We start from the raw sequence: 27130 nt of genomic DNA, 5'->3' as shown, positions 1-27130 counted from the left end.
TGTCTACGGTACGAGATTCCGCGCGGCGCTACAGGTGCCATCGTCACGTTGACCTTTGTCCCTGAGTCCACTGTACCATAGCGAGCCAATGACTGTGCAGATCTAGGGCACGTGACAGAGGCGGGCCCTCCACCAGAAGGGGCGAGGCGAGGCAAACGTCCTGATGGCTGTGTAGGTTCAGTTGTTGCTGCGTTACCGGGGTCGCGTGGAGCTCCGCCCGTGAGACTCGGGGCTGAGGCCGGATCGGGGGGCGGGTCGCTGGTCCTTACCCCGGGACGCCCTTTCCTCCTCTCACTGGGACGCCATTCCCTCCTCTTTCCTCAGGGCGTCCTTTCCTTCCTTGGAGGCCGCCGTCTCCCCTCCCGGCTCACCCCTGTGTCTGGCGGAGCCGTGGCATCCGGGCTTAGGGATGCCGGCCAAGTCCGTCTAGAGGAGAGCCCGTGGGCAGCGGGGTGCTGGGGATGCTCAGAACAGCTCCCGCCCGGCCGCTAACAAGTGTGCCTTGAGCTTGTGTCAGTAAACGCGACTGTTGGGGAGCCCCGGCCCGGTCCCACCCTCCACCAAATACAGGCGCCTCGCCTCAGGTCCTGCTGAGCGCCCCACTTGCCCGGCCTAACTGCTCCGGCCCCAGATCTCGGGCCCTCACCCGCGCTGCTCCGCGCACGGCTGTACCTTGGCTGGGCGGGCCTCTGCCTTCGGCTCCCCGGGCGTCCGCCCCATAACTTGTTAGAGAAATCCGAAACATCTCCGGTCTCTAGAGGCTGCCTTGTGGATTGAGAACGAATAGCTCTGGCAGTAGGAAAAGCCGCAGTCGCAAGTGGGAAAGCCGACTTCAGTGTAATAGATGGTAGCCTTCTTTCCCCTAATGCCCCGAGCGCTGCTGTCCCGCTCCTGTGATAGCAGAGCATTCCTCATCACTAGGGCGGCCTTGTGGGTCTCGCACAAAATACGACCTCCAGTTGTTAAATTTCAGCGTCTGGTCATCATCTCATGGAGTGGCCAAGGGCATGAAGACCCCAGCCTCCGGGCCCCTTGAATGCCCAGCATACAGTAGAGCTTGTAAACAGTTTCAATAAAAAAAACCAAGACGCATTTCTAGATATGGATAAAAAACTCTCAGAGTTGGTGGAAGAACTCACAACTTCGGGAGAACCCCAGCTGAATCCTGAGAAAATGAAAGAATTGAAGAAAATATGCAAGTATGTCTCAGGGCTCAGCATTTCACTGTGACTGGCCCGCAAGCCCAGGACCTGTGGGAGATGGGGGGGCTTCCACTGGGGTCTGGCTTTGCCTCACCTGCATGTAGCTCAGCTGGCCCCTGCTTGTCCCCATGGCCCCCTCTGCTGGGAACGACCACCAAGAGCATGCCCAGGATGCTCCTGGGGCCCTGCAGGGCCCAGCTCTGGCAGTTTGTCACATTCTGGGGCAGTGGACCCAGGGTGGGGGGTTTGTAGGGGAGAACGCATTAGGATTGGCCAGGGCCCTGGTCACGCAGTGTGTGGGTGTGTACGAATAGAGCATGTAATTTACACGTGTCCCTCTCCTGGAGAGCATGTGATTTACAGTTAGCTTGTCTTTACTGTTGGAATATGTAACTGGAGGAAGGTTAGGGGTCACAATGGGTGAGTCGCACCTTGGCAGGCACGACCTTTTTCCCACTGCTGGGATCTGCCAGGGGCCTCTCAGACACTGGGAATCAGGCTGAGGTTTACTGGTGACCTTGTCCTGTATTTTCAAAACAGAACTTAAGTGCTTGTCTAAGTGATGAAGTACTTAACGTTTTAATAAAAAATTTCAGTTCAGGTCAGGCTTCAGAAAACTGCCAAACCAAAGTGGCTTGTTATTTGGAAGGGATGGCTGGGAAGAGGAGCAACAAGAGGAAGGCAGTTGTGCCAGCTCCCTCCTAGTGCAGCTCATGGAAGCACCCCGACCTTTCCTGTGGCTGCCTGGAAGGGTGGTCTCCAGTGGGGCTGGGTCTCTGCTGGGTGAGTGCAGGGGTGGCAGACTGTCTCCGTGACTCTCTGGTGGGCCAGGTTGTGTAAAGTCTCTGCTGCAGCCACTCGGCTATGGACAGCAGCCACGGTTAGGTCCCACCCAGGCTTTACAGGCACTGATGCTCCATCTCAGAATGTTGACATAATGTGAAGTGTTATCCCTTTGACCTGTTTAGGCATTTCAGAATGTAAAGACCATTGGCTTGTGGGCCATAGGGAAACAAGTGGGGCTGGATTTGGCCACTGGCAGTAGCTTCTCCACTGCTTCAAGTAGGGGAGGGCTGGGAGAGGCTGCCCTGCTTCTTGTACACTATTGCCACACAGTGTTAGTCTGTCCCTCAGCGCTGAGCACATGGTAAGCCTGGATTGCACCCCAGGTCTTCTGAGGAGCAGCTGAGTCACACCTACCACCTGCTGATGGCGCAGCTGAGCCAGGAGCACGCCGAGATCCGCCTCTCTGCTTTCCAGGCTGTGGACGAGCTCTTCACCAGGTCTCACCAGTTTAGGATGCTGGTCATTTCTGACTTCCAGGAGTTCCTGGAGCTCACGCTGGGCACCGACCACGAGCAGCCTTTGCCACCCCCCAGGGAGGTGGCCCAGAGGCTGAGACAGGCTGCCACCCGGGCCATCCAGGGGTGGAACGAGAAGTACGGCTCGGCCTACAAGAAGCTCGCCTTGGGCTTCCACTTCCTGAGACACAGCAAGCAGGTGGGTGGCCTGGCTGTGCTGCTTGGTGGAGGCCTGCCTGGGTTGTGGGGGCCGAGTTGAGGGTGACCAGTGCAGGGGCAGGAGGAAGAGCATCAGCTTCCCACACAGTGAACGAGCTGAGTCCCTGCCCATTTCCAGCATAAGATGACAACAAGGGAACTAAGATTCAGCTGCTCAAACGAGCCCACGATGGCTGGCATCCAGCTGCAGGAGGGCTGTAGGCTCTGGCTGGTGTGGGAGGGTGGAGCCACCAGCCTGGCTGCTGCCACCTGCCCCACCGAGGCCCAGGGCTGCCTGGCTGAGCTCCTCGTGGCCTGTCCCTGTGTGGCCTGCAGGTGCTCCCCCCACTGCCCCGCTGATGTCTTGGGCACACCCAGGAGGTGTTCCCAGGCCCCTGGGTCTGACTAGAGCCCTCCCTCCCTGCAGCTGCTGCTTTTAGGAGGTACTGTGGCTGTGCTTTCTGGTCCCCGTGCTTACTCATGACCTGAAGTGCCCCACCCCACTCCCTCAGCTCAGCTGCGGCCTCACCTTTGTCTCCTTTTCAGGTGGACTTCCAGGATGTAGATGCCAGGACCCCGGCAGAAAGGAGGCAGGCAGAGGAGAGGCACAGACGCTGGGACAGAGTCCACAGGGCACGGTCGGAGCAGGCCGCTAGGGAAATGGAGGGTAAGTCCTCCCGGGCACGGCCGGAGCAGCCACCAGGGAGGTGGAGGGTGAGGTCCTGGCTGGAGCTGCTGGCTGCGCCCTCCTACTGCCGGGCCTGCCCTCAGATTGTAGCCTCCTGTGCCCCTGTGGCCCTGCTCAGAGTGACAACCCTGTGGGCCCAGGCCGGTCGTGGGGAAGGGCACTGGTGGTCATCTCCTGGCCCACTGGCTCTTGCCACCCCCTTCCAAACACCCCACTTACTTCTGGGCTCCTGGCCCTCCCTTGAGGGGCAGCCAGGGTATAAGGAAGGTGGGAGGCAGGTTCCCTCTGAAGGCACCTCTGGGAAGTCCTGCCAGGGGTGAGGCCACCCAGCCACTGTGCCAAGGATGAGCATGCCCAGGTGGGCAGCAGCCCGACAGGGTGGAGGTGTGCCTATGCAGGACTGGAACGTGGTGTGTGTCCTGCTGGCTCTCAGATGCCCGCCCTCCTCCAGGGGTTGTGGTCCGGCATGTCCCACCTGGTATGCACAGCTGTGCTGCAAACTGTCCCAGCCCAAGTGCAGACCAAGATGGGACCAGGATATCCCTGGTGATGGCCTTGCAGATGAGTTGGGGGCCAGTGTTCTTGCATGACCGCGAGGCCCCAGGGGCACTGCCTGTTAGGGAATGGGGAGCAGGCTTGGGTGTGTGGCCCACCACTGCCCAGGCCACCTGCTGGGACGTGGCCCTGCCTTTGCCTGTGGCCTGTGCTGGTGGGATGGGTGGTGCCGTTCTTATGTGACCCCGGGGAGGTGTGTTGGCCTTTGCAGGCATGTGTGAGGACATTCGAAGCTGCCTTACGGAGGTGGACAGCTGCTTCCAGCTGCTGGTGCCCTTTGACTTCAGCCCAAGCCTGGGGGCCGCCTTGCCCACCAAGGCCTCTGGAGCATCTGAGGAGGGCCCCTGTCACCAGGCTGGCGCCCCCAGCTGCGGGGACGAGGAACAGCCTTGCTGCAGCAAGACCCTGCCGGCCTGCGCTCACCCAGGCGCCACTGGGGAGAAGCTGCCCCCAGCTGCCCCTGGGCACCCCTCAGAGGACGAGGACGAGGACTGGGACAGTGACCAGGAAGGGTTTGTGCGGCACCACGGGCTGGGCTCCCACAAGTACTCGCTGGAAGTGGAGCTCTCCCCAGGTGAGCAGCCGCCTGGTGTCCCCGGCCCCTATGCCGTCAGGTTCGCCTTCATTTGGAGCACCCAGGCTGCCCCCGGTCCTTAGCCAGAGGCCATAGGAATGCTTCTAAGAGCTCAGCCTCCTGGGGGCTGCGAGCCAGGAGGCACCACGCAGGGTGAGGTCCTGGAGGTTCATGGGTCCCTCAGCCCTGGGGCCCTTACTATGAGGCTGGGGGCAGGGGCAGCTCCCAGTGTCTGGGGAGCCCTGGGGCCACAGGGGCCAAGTGGGTGGGTGGCTGCCAGGGGTCAGGCGCCACCTGGTTTTACCTGGGAAGAAAAGGCAACTGAGAGTGGCTTCCTGCCGTGTTTATAGTGACATAGGAGGCGACGCCGCTAGGCGAGAGAGAACACAGAACCAAGGTTTCACTCCACTTTGCCTGGCCCCTCTCCCCAGCTTCCCGAGGTGCCCTGCTCCCCCTGGGAGCTCTTTAGGTATGTTCGCAGGGGGCTGGCAGCTGGGCTGTGTGGCTGCCGAAAGGCCTGGCCACCCCAGGCACATGGACCCCTGCCAGCCCCAAGGCTCGGTCTGCTCTCAGGGACAGGGCCATGGGCAGCGAGGGGACCAGGGGCTGGGCATGGATGGGGCCTCCAGTGGGGATGTGGTGGGTGGGCTGTGGTCTGCCGGTGAGACGCCGTGGAGCCCCGGAGGCCTCGGGAGGAGTGCAGAGTCAGGCCAGGCTCCAGTGGTCGCGCCCAAACCATGAAGCAGTGAATCTCAGGCATCCTGCCTTGGGTCCTGGGCAATGTGTGGCCAGGGCAGGGAGGGACAGAATCCCACTTGTGGTGCCAGGTGGCCTGCCCTAGGCCTGTGGGCGCCTCTGGTGACATGTGCACTCTGCCCCAGATGGCCTGAAGGTGCAGGAGGATGAGGACAACCGTGAGGTCATCCACTCAGTGCGTGACGGGCTCAAGCTGATCCAGAACAAGTTCCTGCCGGCTGTGCACTCCTGGGTTCAGGTGAGGCGTCAGCCAGGTGAGTGGAGGGCAGCCCTGGCCAGGGCAGGCAGTGACGTGGCTCCTGTCCGCAGCTGTTCACCCGCGCAGGCAGCCACAGTGGGCACTTAGAGGCTGCTGTCCGCCTGAAGTCGGAACTGGAAGCCGCCCTGAGGAGATCCAGGTTGCTTCACCTGGAACCCAAGGCTGTGTGCAGGAGGGAGGTGAGTACTGCTGGCAGGCTTGTGGGCACGCCGGCCAGCAGCAGGGTGGGGGTCTCCCCTCTGAACAGGCAGGTGCCACTGGAGCTCAGGAACGTGCTGGTTCCTTCCTCCCTGGGAACTTACTCCTCAAAATGGCAACCCTGGACCCGAGAGTAAAGGCCACAGCCCAGGCCTCCCCACGGATGGAGGGCTGGGACAGGGTCCCCACGGGAGGGCATGGCAAATTGGAAGCCTCTCAGGCCCTGGGGCTTGGCACCGAGCGTCCTTGGCCCCACGGGCCACTCACCACCCCATCGTAGCAGCCTGCCCTGGCTCTGCCTGGGCACCCTGTGAGCCCCGTGACGACCCTCCCAGCCTGCGGGCTGCATCGGTTACCTGCCAGTAGTGGAGGGCACGCCGGTGCCAGGGCACCCCTGGAGCGGAGAGCCTCCGTCTCCCTCCCTGCGGATTCCTGCAGGGGGCTGGTCCTTGGCGGAGGACTGGGGCTCCCCTGTTGTCCTGAGCAGATCCCTCCAAGAGCCCCCAGGTGGCCAAACTGGGTAAATTGGGGACAGGTGCCGTCTTAGGGCACTCAAGGTGGGCCAGCTGCTGGGCGTGTGGCCTATTATAGGCACCTCATGGTTCAGGAGGGCAGAGCTGGCCCTGAGTGTTACCACCTGAGCAGGTGATGGAGGCGCCCACCCCTGGACACCAGGCAGCCATGCAGCAACCCGGAGCCTCAGGGACAGAGGCAGCCAGGCCCCTCCTGCGGCCCTGCAGCGGGACCTGGACTTAATGCCCAAGGGGACTCAAGAGCTGGGTCCTCTGAGGGCGGCCTTGAAACACCAGCAGGGAGGGGGCAGCCATAGCTGGACCCAGCAGGCCAGCGCCTCAAGGGTTCACCGGGCAGCCAGAGTCCAGCCCCTCTGTCTCATCACCAGACCTGCCTCTCCCTGGACCCCGAACGCTGGCTGGTGCATCAGAGCCCACTGACAGCCTCAGTGTGTGTGGGACCTGGAGGGACAGGAGGGCGGGGTTGGGCCCTGGAGGCGGTCGATTCGATCCTCGTGTTTCCAGAGGAAGCTGGGGGTCAGGGAAGTGAGTCTCCCTCCCAGGAAAAGATCAAGTTGGAAGCAGCCCAGACCCTGGGACTTGGCCCAAGTGTCCTTGGCCCCACAGGCCGCTGGCCACCGCATTGCAAGGCCCGCTGCTGCAGTGTGGAAGGGGCCTGGGAGAAGTTGGGTGAGTTTCTAGGCTTTGCCAGTGCGCGGCCCCCCGGGGCCAGCAGAGGGCGGTGTTGCCTTTCCCGCAAAGCGGTGCGCCCGCGGCGCGCACAGCGTGTGGCCTGCCTGGCTGCCTCTGGCTACCTGCTGGTGTAGCCGAGTTTGAGGAGCGCTCGCCAGTTCCATACACTGCTTCACTGGGGTGCGTGACTAAAGGAATAAGTTTTGTGAATTTGACCAGGATACTTTTTTACAGTGACAAATGGTCCCTTTCTGGTCCTGGGAGGGAGACAATTGCTCTGGTCAGCATGTGCCAGCACGTTAAGAGTTTATTCCTAAACCTCAGCACGCTCGGGGTTACGGCATCAGAACAGAAGGCTGGGCCGTGACGACAGGGTCAGGGACCGGGTGAGGGTTGGGCTGTCCCTGTGTACCCCGTCATGGCACCCTGAGGACTGGCCCATTTGGCACGAAGGCCACCTCTCCACGGTGTGTCTGGAGGAGCTCGGGGGACATGCCCAGGCAGGTCTGCGTCTTCCATGCAGCGGGCATCCTCGGCGGCTGGGGCCCTGGGGGGCCGAGACGGGCGGTGGGCAGCATGGCCTTGGCCTGCCAGGCCTGCAGTCAGCCGGCACAGCCCTTGGGTGCCAGCGCTACTGCCCCTCGTGGCTCCGGGGCCTGAGGAGCCCGGCCCACCGTGCCGGATGTAAAGCGTGCGGGGAGCCCCACCCAGGCCACGTGTCCGGGGGCGTGGGTGCAGAGTGCCTGTCTGCCAGAGGGGAGAGGGGTGACGGTGGGGAGGAGGCGGCGGCGGTCGGCGGAGCTGCGCTGGGCTGTCAGTCGCCCGGCCGCTCCCGCGGACTGGGGTAGCAGGCGGCGGCGCTCCTGGGAGACACGCTCCGCTGGCGCGGCTGCAGATGAAGCGATTGGGCCGCGCTGCGGCACCCAGGCGCGCGCTTCCCAGAATAGCCGCCGCCTATCTGCTCATCTGCTCGCTCGGGCAGGGCCGGCGCTGCGGCGGTGTGATTGGAAATTACCGGCGAGCTGCCCTCTGCTCATTTTCAGACAAAACGGACAGGTTGAAATCATTAGCCTCGGCGGTTCCGGGGCGGCGGGCCCGGCGCCGACTCAGCGCGGCAGCTGAGCAGGACGCGGGGTGGAAGCCTCAGGGCGCCGCCTGGGGCCGCGGGGAGAGTGCTGGAGGTTGGGCTGGGGCTCCTCTCCCGCCTGGCGCCGCCCAGATTTCTACGTGTTTTCCTTTGGAGGGTTGTTGTTTTGTCTTTAAAAATATCTAAGCCAGTTTGTGTTCAAGGGCTTGTTTTGTGCGGTGTCCCTTCTCAGCTGTTTGCAAGGAGGCTGGGTATAAATCTCAGGTGCGTAGATAGAGTATCACTGGGTAGATTCAGCCTCCAGCCTGGCTGTTACAGAAGAGGTGTGGTAATCCACGGCTGCTTCATTCGTTCAACTGATAAAAATCCCTCAGAACTTTTAAACTGCTTGCCATTTAATTATTTAGCCAAGATCATCGATTATTTGTATTGCATAATTAACAAGATACTAACTTGCCAGCAACCAGAAAGTCAGAAAAAGGAGCCTCAATCCTCCATCTGCTTAAACCATCAGCGATATGGCTTTTGAAGTTACTGGGTTATATTTTCAAATGGCTGAGTCGCCCACATGGATGTTCTTGTTCTCACCAGTCACCCTTCCCACTGCTGCCACGTGGTCCTAAGAGCAGACACGTCCTCACTCGTTCCGAAAGCAGGTCTCAGTCCGCCTGATGGAGGTTTCCTCTGTTGACCGCCTGCTGCCTTCTGGTTCAGCCTTCCCACCAGACGGGTCTTGGGATCTGGAAAGCACCTGCCACCTTAGGGGCCATGTGAGCAGCCCCCCAGCAGAGGAACAGGCCTCATATTGGGCACATTTTCTGTGTGCTGTGGCCTTTACTGGTTTCCTGTAGGTGAGGACAGGTGGGAACCGGGATGAAGTGTGGCTGTGCCAGGTAGCCCGGGGAACTAAATCAGCCCAGCATAGGGGCCTTGCTGCGATGCAACTCCATCACGCCGAAGGCCGAGCACTGCCTTGGTGCTGGGAGGCCTGCTGCTCAGGGCCGCCCTCGTCCATCCAGCCCAACCCCGGCGTCTCCATGCCACACATCACACACGTTCTCAGAGGCTCTGCTCTTTGCTGAACATGTCCATGTACTGTCCCTTTAATTCCCTATGAGCTGAGCTGTCACTTCCCCTTTCACAGGTGAGGAGATGTCTGGGGCTCCCTGCTGGGGCTACTGGTGGCCTCCAGGAGGGGTCACACAGGGAGAGTTAGTCACCAGCCCGCTCCAGGCTATGGGTCGGAGGCCTGAGAGACGGAGCTGGATCCAGTGGCCTCAGCCTCAGGAGTGTGTGCCCTCTGGGATGGAGGTCGGCCTGGGGGCAGATAGTCCAGGCCAGCCCACCAACCCCTTGCCCACCTACATGGCTGCCCCTGCAGCCTGTACCCAGACAGGTCTTGCCTGACCCAGTGGAAACTCCAGTTTGGCCTGCGGGAAGGAGAGGGCTGTCCATCTGGGCCGCATGCAGACTCGGCTTCCCAGCCCACGTCACTGTAGCTGCCATCCCATCTGGGGCTGGTGGCTGTCCCCTGCCCAGACCGAGCAGGGCTTTTGGCTCCAGCCTTGCCTGGAAATGGGCCTCTGGCTGACTAGGTCCTCTGCATGCCCAGCATGCAGGATCAGGTGAGAAGGGGTGGGAGGCAGGGTTTTAGAACATTGGGGTCATTCTCAGTCTCATGTAAGAGGCGAACACATGCCCTAGGCTGCCTGCCCAGCAGGCTTTCCCAGCAGGGGTGTTGCCCAGGGGCCCTGTGCCTGTGCTTGCTGGGTGAGCCCCGCACCCTCCTCTGCCCTCTGAAGGTGGGTCCCAGCAGCTGGAGAGACACATGAGATATTGGCCTGGGTGGGCAATTTGCACGGCCTTCCAGGGAGGGCATTAGCATATAAATAGCAGCTGCACGCTGGCCATCACAGCTGAGCACGTTTAATTTTTAGTTTATAAGATAGAATGGGGTTTTAAACGTGCAGCCATCAGCCGCTGGAAGACAAATGCAGTTTGGAGTCCCCTTGTCTGACGAGGCCTTACATCATTTTTAAAAAAAAAAAAAAAAAAAAGGAAACAGACACACATAAAACTGAACAAAAGTGATTTCTTGGGTGAAAAGTAATTGAGATTGCGCACCAAGTTAATTAGATGGTACAGAATTTATTTAATGGCCCCAGCAGTGTCTCGGGCACACGCTTGCCGGCAGACCTGCTCCTGGCGCCAGTGCCCTTCCTGCTCCTCAAATAATTAGCAGCCCCACCGCCTGACTTCTGTAAGCTGATTGCGTTGTATATTTCAGCCGTTTTATTGCTTGTTTAATTATGATCATGGAGGCTCATTTTTCTAAATCCTTTTAACTGTGGGTGAGAATCAATTTGTGTAAAACCAGTGCAAGGCCCAAGGCCCTCCTCTGAGTCTCCCGGCAGGACAGGTGGCCTCGAGGCCAGAGGGTCCACCCACCCCTGGCTGGAGCACAGAAGCCACAGATTGGGCCGGGGCCTACTGCCTGGCAGCCTGGAACCCAGCCTGCTCTCCTGGGAGGGGTGGCAGGGCGGGGCTGCATGACCCCAGAAGGCGGGGGCAGCTGGGTCTGGCTGAGTGTGTTTTGTTCTGTGCTTCATCTGAGTTGGGAAACTCGGCCCTGCAAACTGCTCTTGGGAAGTTTACAAGTCTGACCCCGTTTTGAAAGCTGATGCCTCCTTAGAGCCTGCTCTCCTCCCCGTGCCCTCGCAGTGTCCATCACCACTGCTCTGCCCCAGCACCTTGGTTTCTGACCCAGTCTGTGACCTTTGACTGAGATGGGGCGGCTACCACCACAGCTAGAGCCAAAGGACTGGCCCCTGGAGCTGAGGCAGATGCTCCTGGGGCCTCAGTCTGACCGAACTGCTTCCCTGAGGTCTTAGAGAGGCCTGGCTGGTGGTAGGGCTTTCCTCCTACGAACAGCGCTTGGTGTGACCCCCGAGCAGGCCACACGGTGCCGGCAGCTCTCTCCACGTTGCCTGGAGTCTGATGTCCGCAGCTCGCTCTGTGCTCCAGGCTCTCAACCACATTTACCTCATGGGAACTAAAACTAGAAAATGGAAGCTTTTGAGCTGGAATTTATCACTAGTTTGAAGCCTCTGGGTCCAGCTGCCATAGTTTGAGTGGGTCACCCCAGCCCCTCGAGTTTAAGACTCCAGTGGGAGGCGGATGGCTGCGGCAGCTCCCACAGGAGAGCCCAGCCCTGTCTGCCTCAAGGACCTGGCCGCAGGGAGCTCAGGGAGGGGGCCCACACGGGCTGGACGGGGCCCCCGTGCTCACGCAGGGCATGTCCTCCTGGAGTGCATGTGGCCTGGTTCTGCCTTATCTGCTAATTTGGAACAAAGAGGAGAGAGACTGGGGCTCTGAAGGTAGTCACGGAACAAGCCATTTTATTTGGGGAGGAAAAAAGTATAATTCCTAATAGTTGGGCAGCTAAATATTTTTTAGGAATTGAAAATTTAATAAAAGTCTGGTGAAATTCAAGGGTGTGAGCAATAAGCATAATATTTTATGAATATGACCCCATATTTAAAATCCAGCATTATATGTTATGCATTGTAGCACCCAGTCCACATCTACCTTTTAGAAAATTAAAACACATAAATTCTGTTTAGTGTTTGATACGCGGCACTAGCCGGGAGCTGGAACGCCCTAAAACCTTGGGCTGCTTTCCACCTTTCATAAATTCCTGGGTAGATTCTATACAAAAATAATTTTCAGGTCCGTGGCTCATTGTTATTCAAACGTGATTGATCGTCGTCATTTGCTCAGCTCGGGAGTTAAGTGCCCCTGTCATTTCCAAAGAGTATAATTGGGACGTTTCACAGGTCAGTGGTGGAGACAGGCTTCCCTTTTGATCAGTGTTAGACTGATAACAAAAATTACAGTTTCCAGTGATTAATGTGCCCCATGCTTCCCAGATACACAGCCATGGGCTGTGCCTAAACAAAGTGTATTTGCATCTGACCATGCCTCTCCAGGCGGCTGGCACCACGGAGGGCTCCCCGGGTCCGCAGGTATGGCCAGGTGTGGGTGCCGATGCCCCAGCTCCACGGGACAGGCAGCTGAGGGGGTGCAGTGGGTGCCAGTGTCTTAGCTGGCCGTCCCGTGGCGAGCACGCCTCTCTCCCACCTGCCCAGGCGTGGGCTGCGCGCCTTATAGGCGCTGCCTTGAAGCTGGCCGTGTGCTCTGTTTGCCTCCCAGAGCTTGAAAGGGCCCTGCTGGCTGCTTCGTGTGACAAGGGTGTTCTGGGTATTCCCTTCAGCAGCCCTTCCTGGGGGCAGGCGGCTCCTGGCCTGAGGGCCAGAGGCCAGAAACTGCGCACTGGCCCTGGGTACTCAGCAGGGGGTCTCTAGGAGCCCTCCTGCCATGACTCGCAGGAAGGACAGGTTCTCGTGAGGTTGCTCCCCCATGTCCTGTCCTGGGGGGCACTGGAACTATGGGGTGAGGGGGGTGTCTGCAGTAGGGCTGGCTGTGGGCACCTGGTCTCCACAGTGCGTGGACGCGTGCAGGGCCGTCACCCACTCGGTGGGGCACCCCCACCCCTGCTCTGGCCTGACACTGGTCTCTGCCCGGGGTACCTGCTGCTCCCACCAAGCCACATGCTGCCCAGGGAGGGGATGGGGCAGAGGACCCGAGTCTTCTGGAAAGGGAGGAAAGCCCTGTCCAGTCTCCAAGTCCTTGGGCGGAAGGGGCCATGTGGCCCCGCCTTTGCTGGGGCTCTGGGCTCCCTCAGGCACAGCACGGGCGACCCTGTCACACTGATGAGCCCGGGGAAGGTGGCTGCATCCAAAGGAAACTTCCTGAGGTCCCTTCAGCAAGCCATTCCCAAGGACAGAATATTCCAGGAGTGGGATGAGGCCCAGCCAGGTGATGTTCAGCCCCAGCCTGGGGAAAGGGCACTTCAGGGCAGGGAGGCCCGAGCCCCTGCTGCTGTCTCCACATGTGGCCTTGGGGTGTTTCCACAGGCAGCAGCCCCAGGGGATGGGGACGAGGATGAGGATGATGAGGACTTTGTGGAGGTCCCGGAGAAGGAGGGGTACGAGGCCGGCGTCCCCGACCACCTGCAGCCTGAGTACGGTGAGTGGTGCTGGGGTGGGGGCAGCCCTCTCAGGATGCTGACCTCAAGCATGGGGTCTGAGCCCACCAAGCACGGGAGCTGGCCATGGTGGGTGCCCGCCAGTCCACACCACGTGTTTCTGAGGTTCGCTACGGCCCTGCGGGTTGACACTGTGGAGCCGCTTCCTTGAAAACTGCATCGTTCTCCTATATTGCTCTGGGGCCTCTCTGGCCTGGGTGCCTCCCAGAGACTACTCCGCGGTGGGCGCCTGCTGTCGCCCTGCTGGGCTGGCTCCTCCACCGGCTCCTGTGGGCACAGCCAGGCCGTCCCACATCAGGGCCACAAGGGCCCTTGATGGACACATGGGCTTGCACCTACCTCCCTGCCCCCTGCTTCCAGGCCCCACCGTGGCGAGATGTGGTCTTAGGAGAGAGTACAGGGGTGCTCGGGGCCCCCGCAGGGCAAGGAGCAAGTGCAGGGGTGGCTCCTGCTCCCAGAGGAGAGGCTGATGGCCTGCGGTTGGACCCCAAAGTGGCAGCTGCTGCTGGGAGTGAGTCATCTTAGGAAGCTGCCGCCTTTCGGTGGGTGTAGGCAGCTTCCTGCTCCCCAGGTGCCATTCTCTAGGGGTATCACAAGTAAGGCAGTGTCCTTCTTGCCGTTCATGGAGCCACAGACTCAGCATCTGGCTCGGGACTCGGGTTGACTGTGGCACAGGGCGGGGGGAAGGGCTGACCCATGTGCAGCTGGGCTCTCCTGCCTGCAGTTGTCTCCTCTTCTGAAGCGGCACCTGCATCCTAGGGCTGCAGCCTTCCAAGAGGAAGGTGGGAGGACCCAAGTTAGGGCTGCCCACAACCCACTCCAGCCACGCACTGGCATCTCCTCACATGCAGAGGAAGTGAAGAAAGACAAGATCTGAGGCCTTTGTGGCAAAACAGACGAGTCAGTTTGAATCGGTGTCCATAAGATGAAATGTCAGTTTGTTAGAGGAGCTTAGATGACCAGACAGCTCGTGCCAGTGTGACACCAGGCTCGGGACTCCGTGTGTGGTCCTGTCTGCTCTGGAGCCTGCCCTCTGCTCAGCAGAGGCCCAGACCTCAGGCCTGCATGCCACCCCTCCTCCTCCACCCCTGGGCTGGGGGCTGAGCAGAGGCCAGGCTCACAGCCGCAAGGCCCTGGGGCCTGGGGGCCAGCACCCTCGATGAGTTGCCTCATGGCATTTCAGAAAAGCTCATCCACTTTGAGGGCATTGAGTCCTTTCAGCAGAAGCAGTGAGGTTCCCTGCGGCCTGTGATCAGCGGCTGATAACAGTGACGCCAGCCACTGGGCATGGAGTGCCATCTGTACCGCCTCCACTTCACTGCCTGGGAAGTGGGCCCAGACGTGGAAGGGTTGGCCAGACACCAGCAGGGACGGTGGAGCTCTGCACTCCCCAGCCAGGGTGTAAAAGCTGCTCGCTCTGTGGCCTCCCTTGAATCTGAACGACTGGTCCTGCCATAGCAGCACCCCAAAAAGGGGCTGAAGCAGAAAGGCCATTTGGCCCCGCTGTTTTTGGGACCCTGGTGTGGACACAGCCTCTGGGAGGGCAGGTGGGTGGTCACCCCAGTTGGTAGTGGCCAAGTACGCCTCTAGGTGTTGCCAGCTGGCCATTGGTCTTCCCAGCCAAGGCCCCAGGCTGGACAGAGCAAGATAAGCTGCCCCCAACCCCTCTGCATGACCCGATCCAGAAAAGCCTGCCAGCCCAATAAAGCAGCTGCCACCCCTCCCCCCCCGGGCGCTGGGGTGTCTGTACCACAGTGGCAGGGCACCGGCGTGGCCCGCCATTCTCCTGTGGCCCTCGGCTCTCATCTGTACCTCGGTCCCCGTGGCCTGCACCTGACCATCCACTTCTGAGGCTGTGAGCCAGCAGGGCCGGTGTGCCCAGGGCCCACAGTGACACCTGGCCATGGAGGGTGCCCAGGGAGGTAGGCAGAGACCCTGTTGATTTTGCAGCCACTGATTCACCCCTCTCTGGAAGGCACATGGCATTCTGTGTTGAACTTAGAAGGTAATGAGGCTGACATGGCCCTGGGCCGGGTTCTGTTTTCATGTGGTATGAATGGACCCCAGTCCACAGGTGAGCTGTGGGGACCCTGGGCAGCAAAGGACCAGGTCCCCCAGGGCTACTTCAGCCACCTGCCCACCTGGCTGAGGGCCGCAGGGTCCCAGAGCAGCCAGTGTGGCAGCAGGACTGGGCTCCAGGCTGGGGGTCCTGTTCCAGCGTCGGAGTCCACCCCAGACACCCGAACCCCCAGCGGCCTTCCCATGGCCAGATTATGGGGTCCAGGCCTCACCCCAGGTCGTGCCGGGAGGTTGCCCTCACGGCCTGGGGCACGCTGGGTGGGCCGGCCTTGGCACTCCTTTGCATTCAGGCCCTGTTTATCCAATTAGAGACGGTGAGTCTGCAGTGGATTCGGCCGCAGCGAGCGGGCCCTCTCCCCTCAGTCCTTTCTCCGAAGATCACCGAGGGGCTTTTATCTTCCCCTTAGTCCCGCCGTTTCTGTCAGGACACAATCTCGCTCTCAAATTTACATTTTAATTACAAGGCCGGCTGAACTAGGTGAAATCAATGTGCGGCTCGCAGTGGCTCTGCCGCAGCCGCGCCCCCTGCTTCCTGCCATTGATCTGTCCCTCCCAACCCGGCTGCTGCAGTGCTTCAGGCGAACGGGTGCCACTTGGTCAATTTGAACAAAAAAGGGGATTTGGACACTTTATGATTCTTTCTGAAAGCAAGCATGGGAGTGAATTTGAGTCTGGTCCCGTGCTCGCGCCGGTGGCCCGCAGACGGGTGGTGCAGCTGGCGAGGCGGTTTGACCGGGAAACGTGGCCTCTTTTCAGCTTTTCCGTCATTGTTCTCTGAAGGCCCGCGCGCCGGGCCCTGAGGAATGCCGTCAGCTTCTCGGATTTTACTTGGAAAATATGTCAGCAGATTGATTTTCTACAACAGTGTGAAAATGGTAGTGTTTTTAGTGCCCTGAGTATTTACTCTGCTTTAACACGCTTACCCATCTTTTTAATGGTTTAAAACAACAAATCAATGAAAGATATATTTCATTCTTGTAACTCTTAGAATTCTCATATTGATCTTCTGGCTGTGATTGTATCCACCTGAATGGACGCCACTGGCCAGTCCCGCCTCACCTGTGCTGGGTGTGTGTGGCGGCCATGGCAGCTAGTGAGGATGCGCTGCCAACCCTGAGTGGGACACTTGGAAGTCTCTGTGGCTGGACCCAGGTCGTCGTACTGATGACAGAGCCAGGTCAGGGTCTCCGGCCCCAGAGCGCGTGATGCTTCGGGGTGGCCCATCGTGTCCTCCACACACAGGAACCATAAACTGGAGTAGCAGGGGAGCAGCATGCAGGCTAGAAGGGCATCACAAGCAGGTGTGGGCCAAGGATTTCTGTGAAGAGACAAGAGAAATCATTTTTGGTCATGGCATTGTCCCCACAGACAGCACATGGGCCCCGGGCGTGGCCATGTGCCAGGAAAGCTGAGAAGCAGGTGGAGGGCCAGAGTTGGCTGCAAGAGTCTGCTGTGCCCACAGAGCAGTGGGATGGGCGTGGCCATCACCGGAGGCTCAGGCCGAGCCCCTGCAGAGAGCCAAGGGCCCAAGTCAGAGTCGACCCCTTCCCCAGGGGCTGGCTCTCCTCAGTGGCCCGGCGCCTGCAGCACCATGTGAGCAGGGCCTGGCGTGGGTCAGCCATCCTCTGCCCTTCACCCCCAGCCACCTCTTCTCTGGGAATACCCGGCTCCCGCAAGTGACCAGGAGGCTCTGGGTGCGAGTCCACTGAGCCTGCTGTCATTTCCCTTCTGGGTTTCATGAAATCACGTGTTCATGAGTCTGTGCCAGCACGTGGGTGGACAGGGTAAGTGCCCAGTGACATGACACACACAGTGGGCCTGTGTGTGCTCAGAGGACTATGTCTGGTGGGTCTGCATGTGCTTGGAGGATGACACGCACAATGGGTCTGCATGTGCTCAGAGGACTGCACACAGTCTGTCTACGTGCTCAGTAACATGATACATGCAGTGGATCTGTGTGTGCTCGGAGGATGACATGCAGTGGGTCTGCTTGTGGTGGGTGGGTCTGTGTGCTCAGTGACATGACACGCGCAATGGGTAAGTGTGTGCTCAGTAACAATACATGCAGTGGGTCTGTGTGTGCTCAGAGGAAGACACACAGTGGGGTTGCGTGTCTGTAGCTGGCTCTGACCCATGGACTTGGCTGTTATGCATCCCCCTGTGTGTCTGGAAGCTACTGCACCTCCACTTACCATATGACCTTGTGCTATTATTGCTGAGGTGTTTTTTTTCTTTTGCCCACCTTTTATTTGCTTGATTAGCTTTTCATCTCCTGGTTTTAAAAATACTCGCCGAATAAAGTAATGGTGTTTATTTTCTGACACCTGTTTTAGAGTCCCTTGGGCGCTTGCTGTTGGCTGTTCTCCTGTCATCAGAGTGTGGGTCCCATATGATGTGACAGGCGGGTGTCCCATCTGTGCCCGCTCCGAGCACACTGAGTCATCCAGGTGCAGCCAGGCTGTGGTTCCAGTGGGCACTTGGCGCAGGGGTGGGGGGAGCCACGCGGCATGACAGCAGGTTACTCATGGTCCTGTGTGGCACCTTGCTCTGCCCTCCTGGCCTCAGTGCCCTTCTGATGGGTTGATTACTTGCTCTGAGAGTATTTTAAAAATGGATCTCCTTGGGTGTATGGTAAAGGGTCTTGCATACAGTGGCCACCCTTTGCCCACACTCTGAAACGAGTTTACTAGGAATGAATTGTGAGTTTGAGCCATCTTCCTTCAGCACTCTGAAAACGGCCTTCCAGGCCCTCACGTCCTGGCCAGGAGTGCACACTCCTGCCCCAGGCTCCCGTTGCTGTTAAAAACACTGATGTGGACAGGATGTTCATGTCTTTGGAGGTATTAGCTTTTTCTCTTTGGCAAATTTCCAGATATTTTTCTTCAGTTTTAATGTCCTTGAATGTCCTAGAAGCGTGGCTGCTATGTCCGTTCCTTCCTGACATCAGCAAGCCCAGGCGGTCCCTCTCACACCCCAGGAGAGCGGGGCCATCTCAGCCATATCCTACACTCAGATCATCTCTCCCCTCCTGGGATCTAGTACCGCGGGCACCAGTGCTGAGCTGTGGAAGCTCCCCGCCCGCTGCTCGCCTGCGGCAGCCCTGCCCACAGAAGGTCTCTTCGCTCTTCTCCTTCCCCGTGCTCTGCCCTGTTCCGGTGCGCACCCTCAGTACCTGGGGAGCGTTCACTGCCCACCAGGCCTTCCCCCCCGCTCGCTTCCTCCCTCCTCAGCAGCAGGCACACAGACCCCGGCTCTGTGCCCCCTGCACATCCCCTCAGGCATGAGCCACTCAGGCCACACCCTTGGCCCCCACAGCAGGGCTGGTGCAGGAGACCGTGCCCTCAGTGGAGTGTGTCGGGTGTCCTGTTCCACAGCCTACCCACTCCTCCTGTGCGGCCCTGGACTCGGCCTGGGACAGCAGCTGGGCTGGGCTGCTGATGGGTCCCCAGGAGTCAGAGGGGCCCCAAAAGTGTTGTGGAACCTGTCCTTGCCCTGCCCTGGAGACCTAGGGATGGATGCTGCCTGCAGAGGTCACTGGCTTGGTGGCCTCGTCTCTAGCTGTCTCTTGAGAAGTTGGTGAGATGACAGCATTGTGGCCTCATGTGTGACAGTGTGGTGGCTGGCGCTCCGTGGAACGTAGCTGTCAGAGGGCTCCCTGTGCTGACGCACGTGGGCTGTGGTCACCATAGGGTGGGAGCACAGTGCCCTGGGAGGTCTGCCCCGGTCGTAGGGGCCGTGGCTAGGAGCAGACACATGTCTGTTCCAGGGCTGGAGAAGGACCAGGCTCGCCAGAGCTCGCAGGCCAGGAAGAGGACGAAGGATGAGGAGGCGGCATGCGACCCCACATCTGCGGCTGCTCAGCTGTGTCGGCTCCAAGGCCGCCTGCCCCTGCCCGTGGCCCCTGGCCCCAGGTGATTTCTGGATGCCCTGCCTCTGCCCAGAACACTAGCCTGCCTCCTCGACTGCCCAAGCCACCATGGCCCCTGGGAGGCAGCCCTGGGTGTGTGCCCCTGGTTGGGCGGGCACCTGCCAACATGGGTGCCTGGTCCTGGGCCGTGGGGGTCCTCGGGGCGCTAGTGTGCCAGCCAGGGCAGAGGAGGGGCTTGCGGTTTGGGCTGGAGGGGCAGACATCAGGGCACCCCGAGCCCAGGGTGAGGGTCTCAGATCCGAGTCCAGCTCCCTGCACAGCTCCTGGGACAGGGCCAGGCCTGGGCTTCTCACAGGGCTGTGGTCTGTGGGGAGAGGGAGCGGCAGGTGGCTGGCTGGCTCCAAGCATGCATGGCCAGTGTCCTCTCCTCTGTGGCCTCTCCAGCGCAGCCCTGGGACCTGAGGAGGCCGGGAAGCTGGCCACAGAGCGGGCCCAGGCGCCCATTGTGCCCTTCGGGGTGGACCTGTGCTATTGGGGCCAGGAGCAGTCAGCTGCCGGGGAGATCCTCAAGTGAGTGTGCATGTCTGTGGGTCCCTGGCTGCCCACCCTGCTCCCAACCTGTGCCCGGTGGGGGTGCTTGCTTCCCTGTCCAGCCAGTGAGCAAACATAGCTGGGCACCTGGTCCAGCTCTGTCGTGCATCCCTCTGGAGCCAAGGGTCAGGGGCGCACTCATCGAGCCCACCATAGCATGTGGGCTCCAACAGGCGCAAGTGTGCAGCAGCCGTGGCACCATGCCCAGCAGGCCCCTGGACTTTCCCTGGCCCCTTGTCATGCCTTGGGGCGACATCCCAGAACTTCCTCTCAGACAGCTGGCATTGTACAGCGTGAGGGGTCTGCCACCAGGCTGAGAGTGCCCCTCCACCCCACCCTCAAGACTACCCTAGTCCTGTGACCGGTGGCCTCTGGGGCTCTGCAGGCCATATACAGAGCTGCCCCTCAACGCACGGGCCTCCACTTTCTCTGGAGCTGCAGATGCAAGGCATGCAGTACATCCACTTGCCCATGGGAGGCCAGCCCTGCATGTCCTGCCAGGCCTGGAGCCTCTCTGGCAGGCTTCTCCCGTTTGCCTGGTGACTTGTAATGGGCAGGTGGGGGGCTATGCCAGGAGCGCCCTCCTCGGGCTGCCCAGCTGGCCTGCTGCTGACTGCTGTGGCCTCTCTGCAGCAGCTCTGAGCTGGTTCCCTTTGCAGATCTGACTCCGAGCACCGCTTCTGGAAGCCCAGTGAGGTGGACACAGAAGTGGACAATGCCGAAGTCTCAGAGCTGCTCCGGAGCCGCTGTATCACCTTTGCAGGGGAGTTTGAGCCCGTGAAGCACCATTGCCGTGCCCCGAGGCCTGACGGCCGACTCTGCACCCGCCAGGACCGGCTAAAGGTGCAGTGGCCACCTGGGCTGGGGCAGGGTGGGCAGGGAGGCACTGGGCTCTGCCTGTGTTGCACAGCCCCTCCCTGGGAGGGTACGTGGCTGCAGGAATCACTGAGCTGTGAACTGTGCCTGAGACTCTTGTCCAGCCAGGCATCTGCTGTGTGCAGGGCACATGGGCATGCTCCACAGCCCACATGTCCTGAGCCTGCTCCGCTGGGTGCAGCGTCCCCAGAGTCCTCCTGTGCCCCAGGAGGGGTGGCACACAGGTCCCTCTGTTGTGTGGTGTGTGACCCAGGACGGTGTGGGCTGGCCCTCCCTGAGAGCGATGGTGGGGATGGTGCGGGCAGCCCCTCTGACCTCAGAACCGCGTGGTCCTTTGGCACAGTGCCCGTTCCATGGGAAGATCATCCCAAGAGACGACACGGGACAGCCCCTCCATCCTGAGGACAGGGCCCCAGAGCAGAGGCAGCAGCTGCAGGGGCAGCCAATGTGCCCAGGTAGGTCTGGGGGCAGCCCTGGGGGCTGCATATGTGAGTTGGATGGGTTGTGTGTGTGCTGCGTATATGTGGCCTGGGTACATGTGTGTTGTGCACATGTGTCTGGGCAGAAGGCACACAATCCCAAGTAGGTCCTGCTGAGCCTCTGGGCCCCGCCCCTGGGAAGGGGTCTCCACAGGCCCTGCTAGTCCTCAGGGTGTTTTCCGGCTGACAGGCTAGTTCAGGCGATGGCATGAGGGTCCTTCTCAGGACAGTGAGGAGCTTGTCTCCCGTACAAGCATCAGTACTATGTTCTGGTCACACGCCACATGATGGCCACCGGGCCTCAGAGGGCCCTGAACAGCAGGGCCGCATGACACACCCCGTGGACACCACTGGCAGGGCCGCATGTAGCACATGTGGGTGAGGGTGCACCAAGGCAGCCCTGAGCTATCGTAGTGCCTCTGGTTTGTCAAACCTGGGCCAGGGTCTAGAGGGCCGGCTGCCTCAGGCTCCCTTTCTGCTGAGAGAGCTGTGCTTGCAGGCCCCACGTCGCACCAGCGGTAGGTGGGGGCCGGCTCTGTGTGCACAGGAGGGTCCCGGCCCAGCTGTATTCATCGTTAGTGGGCTTTTAACCTTTGTCACAGGAGACAAATGTTAGATTCCAGGCTGACCCCCAGGATGGTACCCGGAGCCTGGCCGGCAGCAGGAAACCCCTGACCTGCTAATCCGCGGGACCGGGCCTTGCCTGTGAGCTCAGGCTCTGGAGCAAATGAAGTGCCTGTTTTTTGTGTCAGGCCTGAAGTGTCTGGTCCCCCAGCCCGCGGTGACTTGTTAACAACAGGTACGGGCTGCGGCCGGCTGGCGCTGGCCACTGAGATGTGAAATGGCATCTCCACTAACTACGTATTGATCCCCGCCTCCCTCACACACGGGCAATTTTCTTTTCCTGGGTGCTAACCTCGGTGACAATGCGTGCGAAGCTCCAGGGCCCGTCAGCGTGCAGGAAGGCCGCGCGCCCCAGCATCTATTGATTTTCTTCAAAGGCTTTTAAATTGCCCCTTCATTTTACCGAGATGCTCGTTCCATCTCTACCGGGTGCCGGCGCTTTTCCGTTGTGTTTAAACAATTGCTCCATTCACTAGGTCCCTAAACTGTGACGCCTTCTTATTACTGGGAGATAAACTGTTTAGACAGTTTTCCTTAATCTTGGATTAATCGTTCCTGTTCTGAATTGTGCAGCCCTGTATTCCTTCACTTCAAAAACCAGCCTGGGGAGGCTTCACCATCAGTCTGTCTGAGGTGCACGGCCTCTCCCCACTTACTGGACGTGCCCTGCTCACAGCCCAGCCCTGACCCCCAGCCCCTGGGGTCCTGTTTGCATGTGGGGTGCTCGGCAGCCTCCTGTAAGCCAGGATCAGTGCCTGCAGGTCTGGGCACATGGGGGGTACTGTGCCTTCCTGCAGGGGCCAGGCTGGACTGACTATGTGTCTACAGCTCCTACACAGCCTCCTGGGCAAACCAGCCCCTGGAGTTAGAAGCGGAGCCTGAGTCTGCCAGGGCAGGGCTGGGGCCAGACTTGAAGCCCTGGCCTCTGACCCCGATGGCTGTGCCCCTGGGCCAGGACCGTGAATGCTTGTCAGTCCTGGTACATGGGCAGCTGACCTGGCCATGGTGCCCTGGGGCTGGCAAGGTCAGGCTCTGTGGGGCTGGGCGATGCTTATCTCCCCTGAGCAGAGCTTCCTGCCGAGAGGGCCAGCCTCCAACAGGAAAAGCAGAGTTGTCAGGTGGCCTGGCACCCTAATCGCCAAGGCCTATGGCCGGGTCACCTTCGGCCCAATGAGAAGGAAGGTCCACCCTGCCCTGGCCCCTTGATTAAGGCTGTCCCTGCTGCACAGCCCACCTGCCAACAGACAGGTATGGTGGCCATGATTGAGGGCCTTTGGGAATTCCAGGCAGGAAGCAGCCTGGGGGTGGCACTGTCCCTGGCCAACAGCCTCAACTGCCTTCCTGCTTTGAGGGGTCCATGGATGCTCTCCTCCGGGTCGATGGATGCTGCGCCAGCTCCTCCCTGGTCTGAGGGGTGCGGAGCAGTGGGGAGCAGCTCTGTCCTCAGCCCAGCCCCTCGGGGTGGCCAGCAGCTTCCCCCGCTTCCTGTCTCCAGCTGGCAGTGGGTGAGCTGAGCTGGCCCCCAAGTCAGGGACGGGGCAGGGCTCAGGCCAGAGGCACTCTGCTTGGTGCCAGGTGTTTCATCTCAGGATCTGCTTGCAGATTGGCAGGACCCTGAGTTCATGAGAGACGTGGAGGCGGCCACAGGGCTGGATCTGGGCTCAGCCAGGCCCCACAGGGGCGGCAAGGGCAGGAAGAGGAGGCACCCCGGACTCACTGACCTGAAGCAGCAGGCCAACACCACCCGCGCCCGCATTGCGAAAAAAGTCTTTGCTAAGTGAGAGACCCTTGCCAAGCCTCTGGATCTGGGGTGCCACAGAGGAGCCAGCTGAGCTCCAAGGGGGTGGGCTGTGGGGTGCAGATTCTTACTGTCAGCCTGTCATGTGCATCAGCGTCCAGAGGAGGGTTGGTTTCCCGTGGGTCAGGCCTGGCGGCTGATCTCCGGGCAGGGCCTCCCACATCACACCTTGCTTTGCTTTCCCACAGGGCGGCCGTGCGGAGGGTGGCCACAGCCATGAAGCAGATGGACCAGAAGAAGCACGAGAAGTTTGCGAACCAGTTTAACTATGCACTGCATTAGAGGCCAGCACGACCCCCTGGTGTCAGCCCCTCCCTGCGCACTAGGATGGGAGTGGCGACCAGTCCCCTGGTATTGTGTGTATATCTAATTAAAATGTCCCCAGAGGTATGAACTCTCCTGTGCTGTGTGAGCCACTGCCCTCTGGGTTACAAGTCTGGCCTGCCTGAGAGTCTGGAAGTGAACTCGGCAGCCATGTCCTCAGTGGGGCATCTTGCAAGCCTGTGCATTTGTGGTGTGGTTCAGAGTTGGTGAACTATATACACAGTTCAACATTCAGAACCTGTGGAAGTCCTACCCCCATTTCCCTGTCTTCTCCCCAGGGAGTTGGGGGAGACCACTCAGAGGAACTCTAGGAAAACCCACACTTTTGTGTAAATACCATCTTTAACACAAACACAGCAGGAAGCGACCCATTCTGACTGATGCTCGGTCTCACCTGTATTCCCACCAAACGTCTCGCTGGGCGTCTTGGTGATGTTACTGTGTCAGAATGCAGAGAACTACCTCACTTTGTCTTTTAAAAAAACTCTGTTGAGCTATAACTCATATGCCATAACGTTCACCTGTTGATGCAATACAGTTCTGTGGCATTAAGTACATTCCTGCCAGCAGTGTAAGGATGCTCAATGTCTTCCCATTCTTGTCAATGTTTGTTATTGTCTTTTTTAAGTTTTAGCCATTCTAATGGGTGCAAAGTGGTCCTCATTGTGGTATGGTTTGCATTTTTCTAATGATTAAGGATATTAAGCATCTTTTCATGTACTTATTGGTAATTTGTTTATTTTCTTCGAGAAATATCTTTTCAGATCCTTTGCCCATTTCCAATTGGATTGCTTGTTTTGATTTGTGAAAGTTCTTTATATATTCTGGGTACTGGGCCCATATTTGATTACAATATTTTCTCCTATTCTGTCTTTTCGCTTTCTTGATAATGTCCTTTGAAGCACAGAAGTTGTTAATTTTGATGCTTTCCAGTAGACCTACTTTTTATTCTCTCACTTGCTTTTGATGTCATAGCTAAGCGATCGCTGCCTAACGATCCAGGGTCATGAATGTACACTCCTCTGTTTTCTTCCAAGAGTTTAGTAGTTTTAGCTCTTAAACTTAGGTCTTTAATCCATTTTGAGTTGACTTTTGTATATAGTGTGAGGTAGGGATCCAACGTCATTCTTTCATGTGTGGTTGCCCAGGTGTCTCAACACCATTTGTTAAAAAGATCATTCTTTCCCCCCATTGAATTATCTTGGAAACGTCATTGATCTTCAACTGACCATAAATTTATGAGTTTATTTCTAGACTCTCTATTCTGTTCCATTGACCTGTATATATCCTTATGCCAGTGCTCCAGTGCTTTGATTATGTACCTTTGTGCCAAGTATTGAAATCCAAAAATGAGTCTTTCAACTCAGTTCTTTTTCAAGATTGTTTTGGCTTTTCTGGGCCCCTTGCATTTCCAAATGAATTTTGAATCAGCTCATCAGTTTCTACAAAAAAAGGCAGCTGAGATTTTGATAGGAATTGTTGACTTTAAAGGATCACTTTGGAAAATATCTCAATATTAAATTTTCTGATTCATGAATGTGGAATATCTTTCTATTTATCTGGATCTTCTTTATTTTAACAGTGTTTTGGCATTTTCAGTGTTTCAAGTTTTACGCTTATTTTGTTAAATTTATTCCTAAGTATATTATTATTTTTGATGTTATTGTAATTGTAATTGTTCTTTGAATTTCCTTTTTGGATTGTTCACTGCTAATTTATAGAAATACAACTGATTTTTGTGATTGGATTTGTATCCTTAAACCTTTCTGAACTTATTTATTCCAATAATTGTGTATGTGTGTGTGTGATTCTGAGATCCCTTAGAACTTTTTGTACACACAATCATATCTGCAAATAGAAATGTTTTATTTCTTCTTCCAATTTGGATGCCTTTTATTTCCTTTTCTTGCCTAATTGCACTGGCTAGAACCCCTGGTACAATGTGAATGTTGGTGACAAGGGCAGACATCCTCACCTTGTCCCTGATATCTGCAAAAGCTTTCAGTCTTTCATCGCTGAGCATGTTGGCTGTGGACTTTTCATAAGCACCCTTCACCAGGTTGAAGAAGTTCCCTCTTACTCCTGGTTTGTTGAGTGTTTTTGTTATGAAGGGATGTTGAATTTTGTCAGATGCCCTTACGACATCTATTGAAGTGATTTGTGTGGTTTTTGTCCTTTTTTTCTATAGATGTAGCATATCACATTGATTATTTTTCATACGTTGAACAACCCTTGCAATCATGGGATAAATCCCACTTGGTCATGATGTATAACTGTTTTTATATGTTCCTGCACTTGGTTGCTAGTGTTTTGCTATTCCATTGACCTAGTCTGCTAGTATTTTGTTGAGGATTTTTGTATCTATATTCATAAGAGACTGGTCTGTAGTTTTCTTGTGATGTTTTTGTCTGGCTTTGGTATCAGAGTACTACTGGCCTCATAGATTGAGTTGGGAAGTGTTCACACTTCTTCTGTTTTTTTGGAAGAGTTTATGAAGGATTGGTACTAATTCCTTAAACATTTGGTGGAATTCACCAGTGAAGCCATTTGGTCCTGGGTTTTTCTTTGTGGGAAGTTTTTGGGCTTTTGTTTTTTATTAATTCATTATCTTTGCCTGTTATAGATCTGTTTAGGTTTTTGTTTCTTTTTTAGTCAGTTTCAGTTGTTATATATTTCTGGGAATTTGTCCATTTCATCTAAGTTATTGGTTATAATTTGTTGACATACAGCTGTTCATAGTGTATTCCTTTATGATCCCTTTGATTTCTGTAAGGTTGGTGATAATGTCTCTTCTTTCACTCCTTATTTTAGAAATTTGAATCTTCTCTCTTTTTATTTTCTTGGTCAATATAGCTAAAGGTTCTTGAATTGTATTGGTCTATTCAAAGCCCAACTTCTTGGTTTTGTTGATTTTCTCTATTTTTCATTCTTTATTTCATTAATTTCCACCCTAATCTTCATTATGTCCTTTGTATTGCTTTGGGTTTACTTTTCACTTTTCTAGTTTTGTAAGATTGAAGATTAGCTTATTGAGATCTGTCTTTTTAATGTAGGTGTTTACAGATAGATGTTTTTATCTAAGCATTGATTTTTAGCTTTATCCATAAGTTTTGCATCTCAAAGTATTTTCTTATTTCTCTTGTGATTTCTTCTTTTACCCATTGGTTATTTAGGAGTTAGTTGTTTAATTTCCACATACTTGTGAATTTCCCAAATTTCCTTCTGTTATTTGATTTTTAATTCCATTCCATGTGGCCAAAGAACATACCTTTTATGATTTCAGTCCTTCACAATTTGAAACTTATTTTACATCCCAACACATATTCTGTCTTGGAGAATGTTCTGTGTGCACTCGACAGTG

General features: G+C 57.3%; 1 protein-coding gene across 5 annotated transcripts; it reads left to right on the top strand.

Moving 5' to 3' along the window:
* The first annotated feature begins 29 nt into the window (after positions 1-29).
* UVSSA (UV stimulated scaffold protein A) lies at positions 30-23839 on the top strand. 5 transcript variants are annotated; one of them, XM_036921435.2, is made up of 14 exons: positions 30-171; positions 325-1199; positions 2372-2702; positions 3248-3368; positions 4156-4518; positions 5400-5512; positions 5584-5712; positions 13000-13111; positions 18976-19120; positions 19522-19647; positions 20328-20511; positions 20888-20999; positions 23250-23424; positions 23634-23839. In XM_036921435.2, exons 2-14 carry the CDS (start codon positions 1102-1104, stop codon positions 23725-23727), a joined length of 2103 nt encoding a protein of 700 aa, XP_036777330.2. In that variant the 5' UTR covers positions 30-171; positions 325-1101; the 3' UTR covers positions 23728-23839. The 5 variants fall into 5 exon arrangements, 4 of the variants coding, with proteins under 4 accessions (XP_036777330.2, XP_057358044.1, XP_036777331.2 ...); XM_057502061.1 differs by having other exon boundaries at positions 41-171; positions 974-1199; XM_036921436.2 differs by having other exon boundaries at positions 118-219.
* The last annotated feature ends 3291 nt before the right edge of the window (positions 23840-27130 follow it).

This window comes from Manis pentadactyla, chromosome 5 (genome assembly GCF_030020395.1).
Source record: "Manis pentadactyla isolate mManPen7 chromosome 5, mManPen7.hap1, whole genome shotgun sequence".
NCBI lineage: Eukaryota > Metazoa > Chordata > Mammalia > Pholidota > Manidae > Manis > Manis pentadactyla.
The sequence above is the reverse complement of the archived record's forward strand: the minus strand, read 5'-3'. Positions and strand labels throughout refer to the sequence as shown.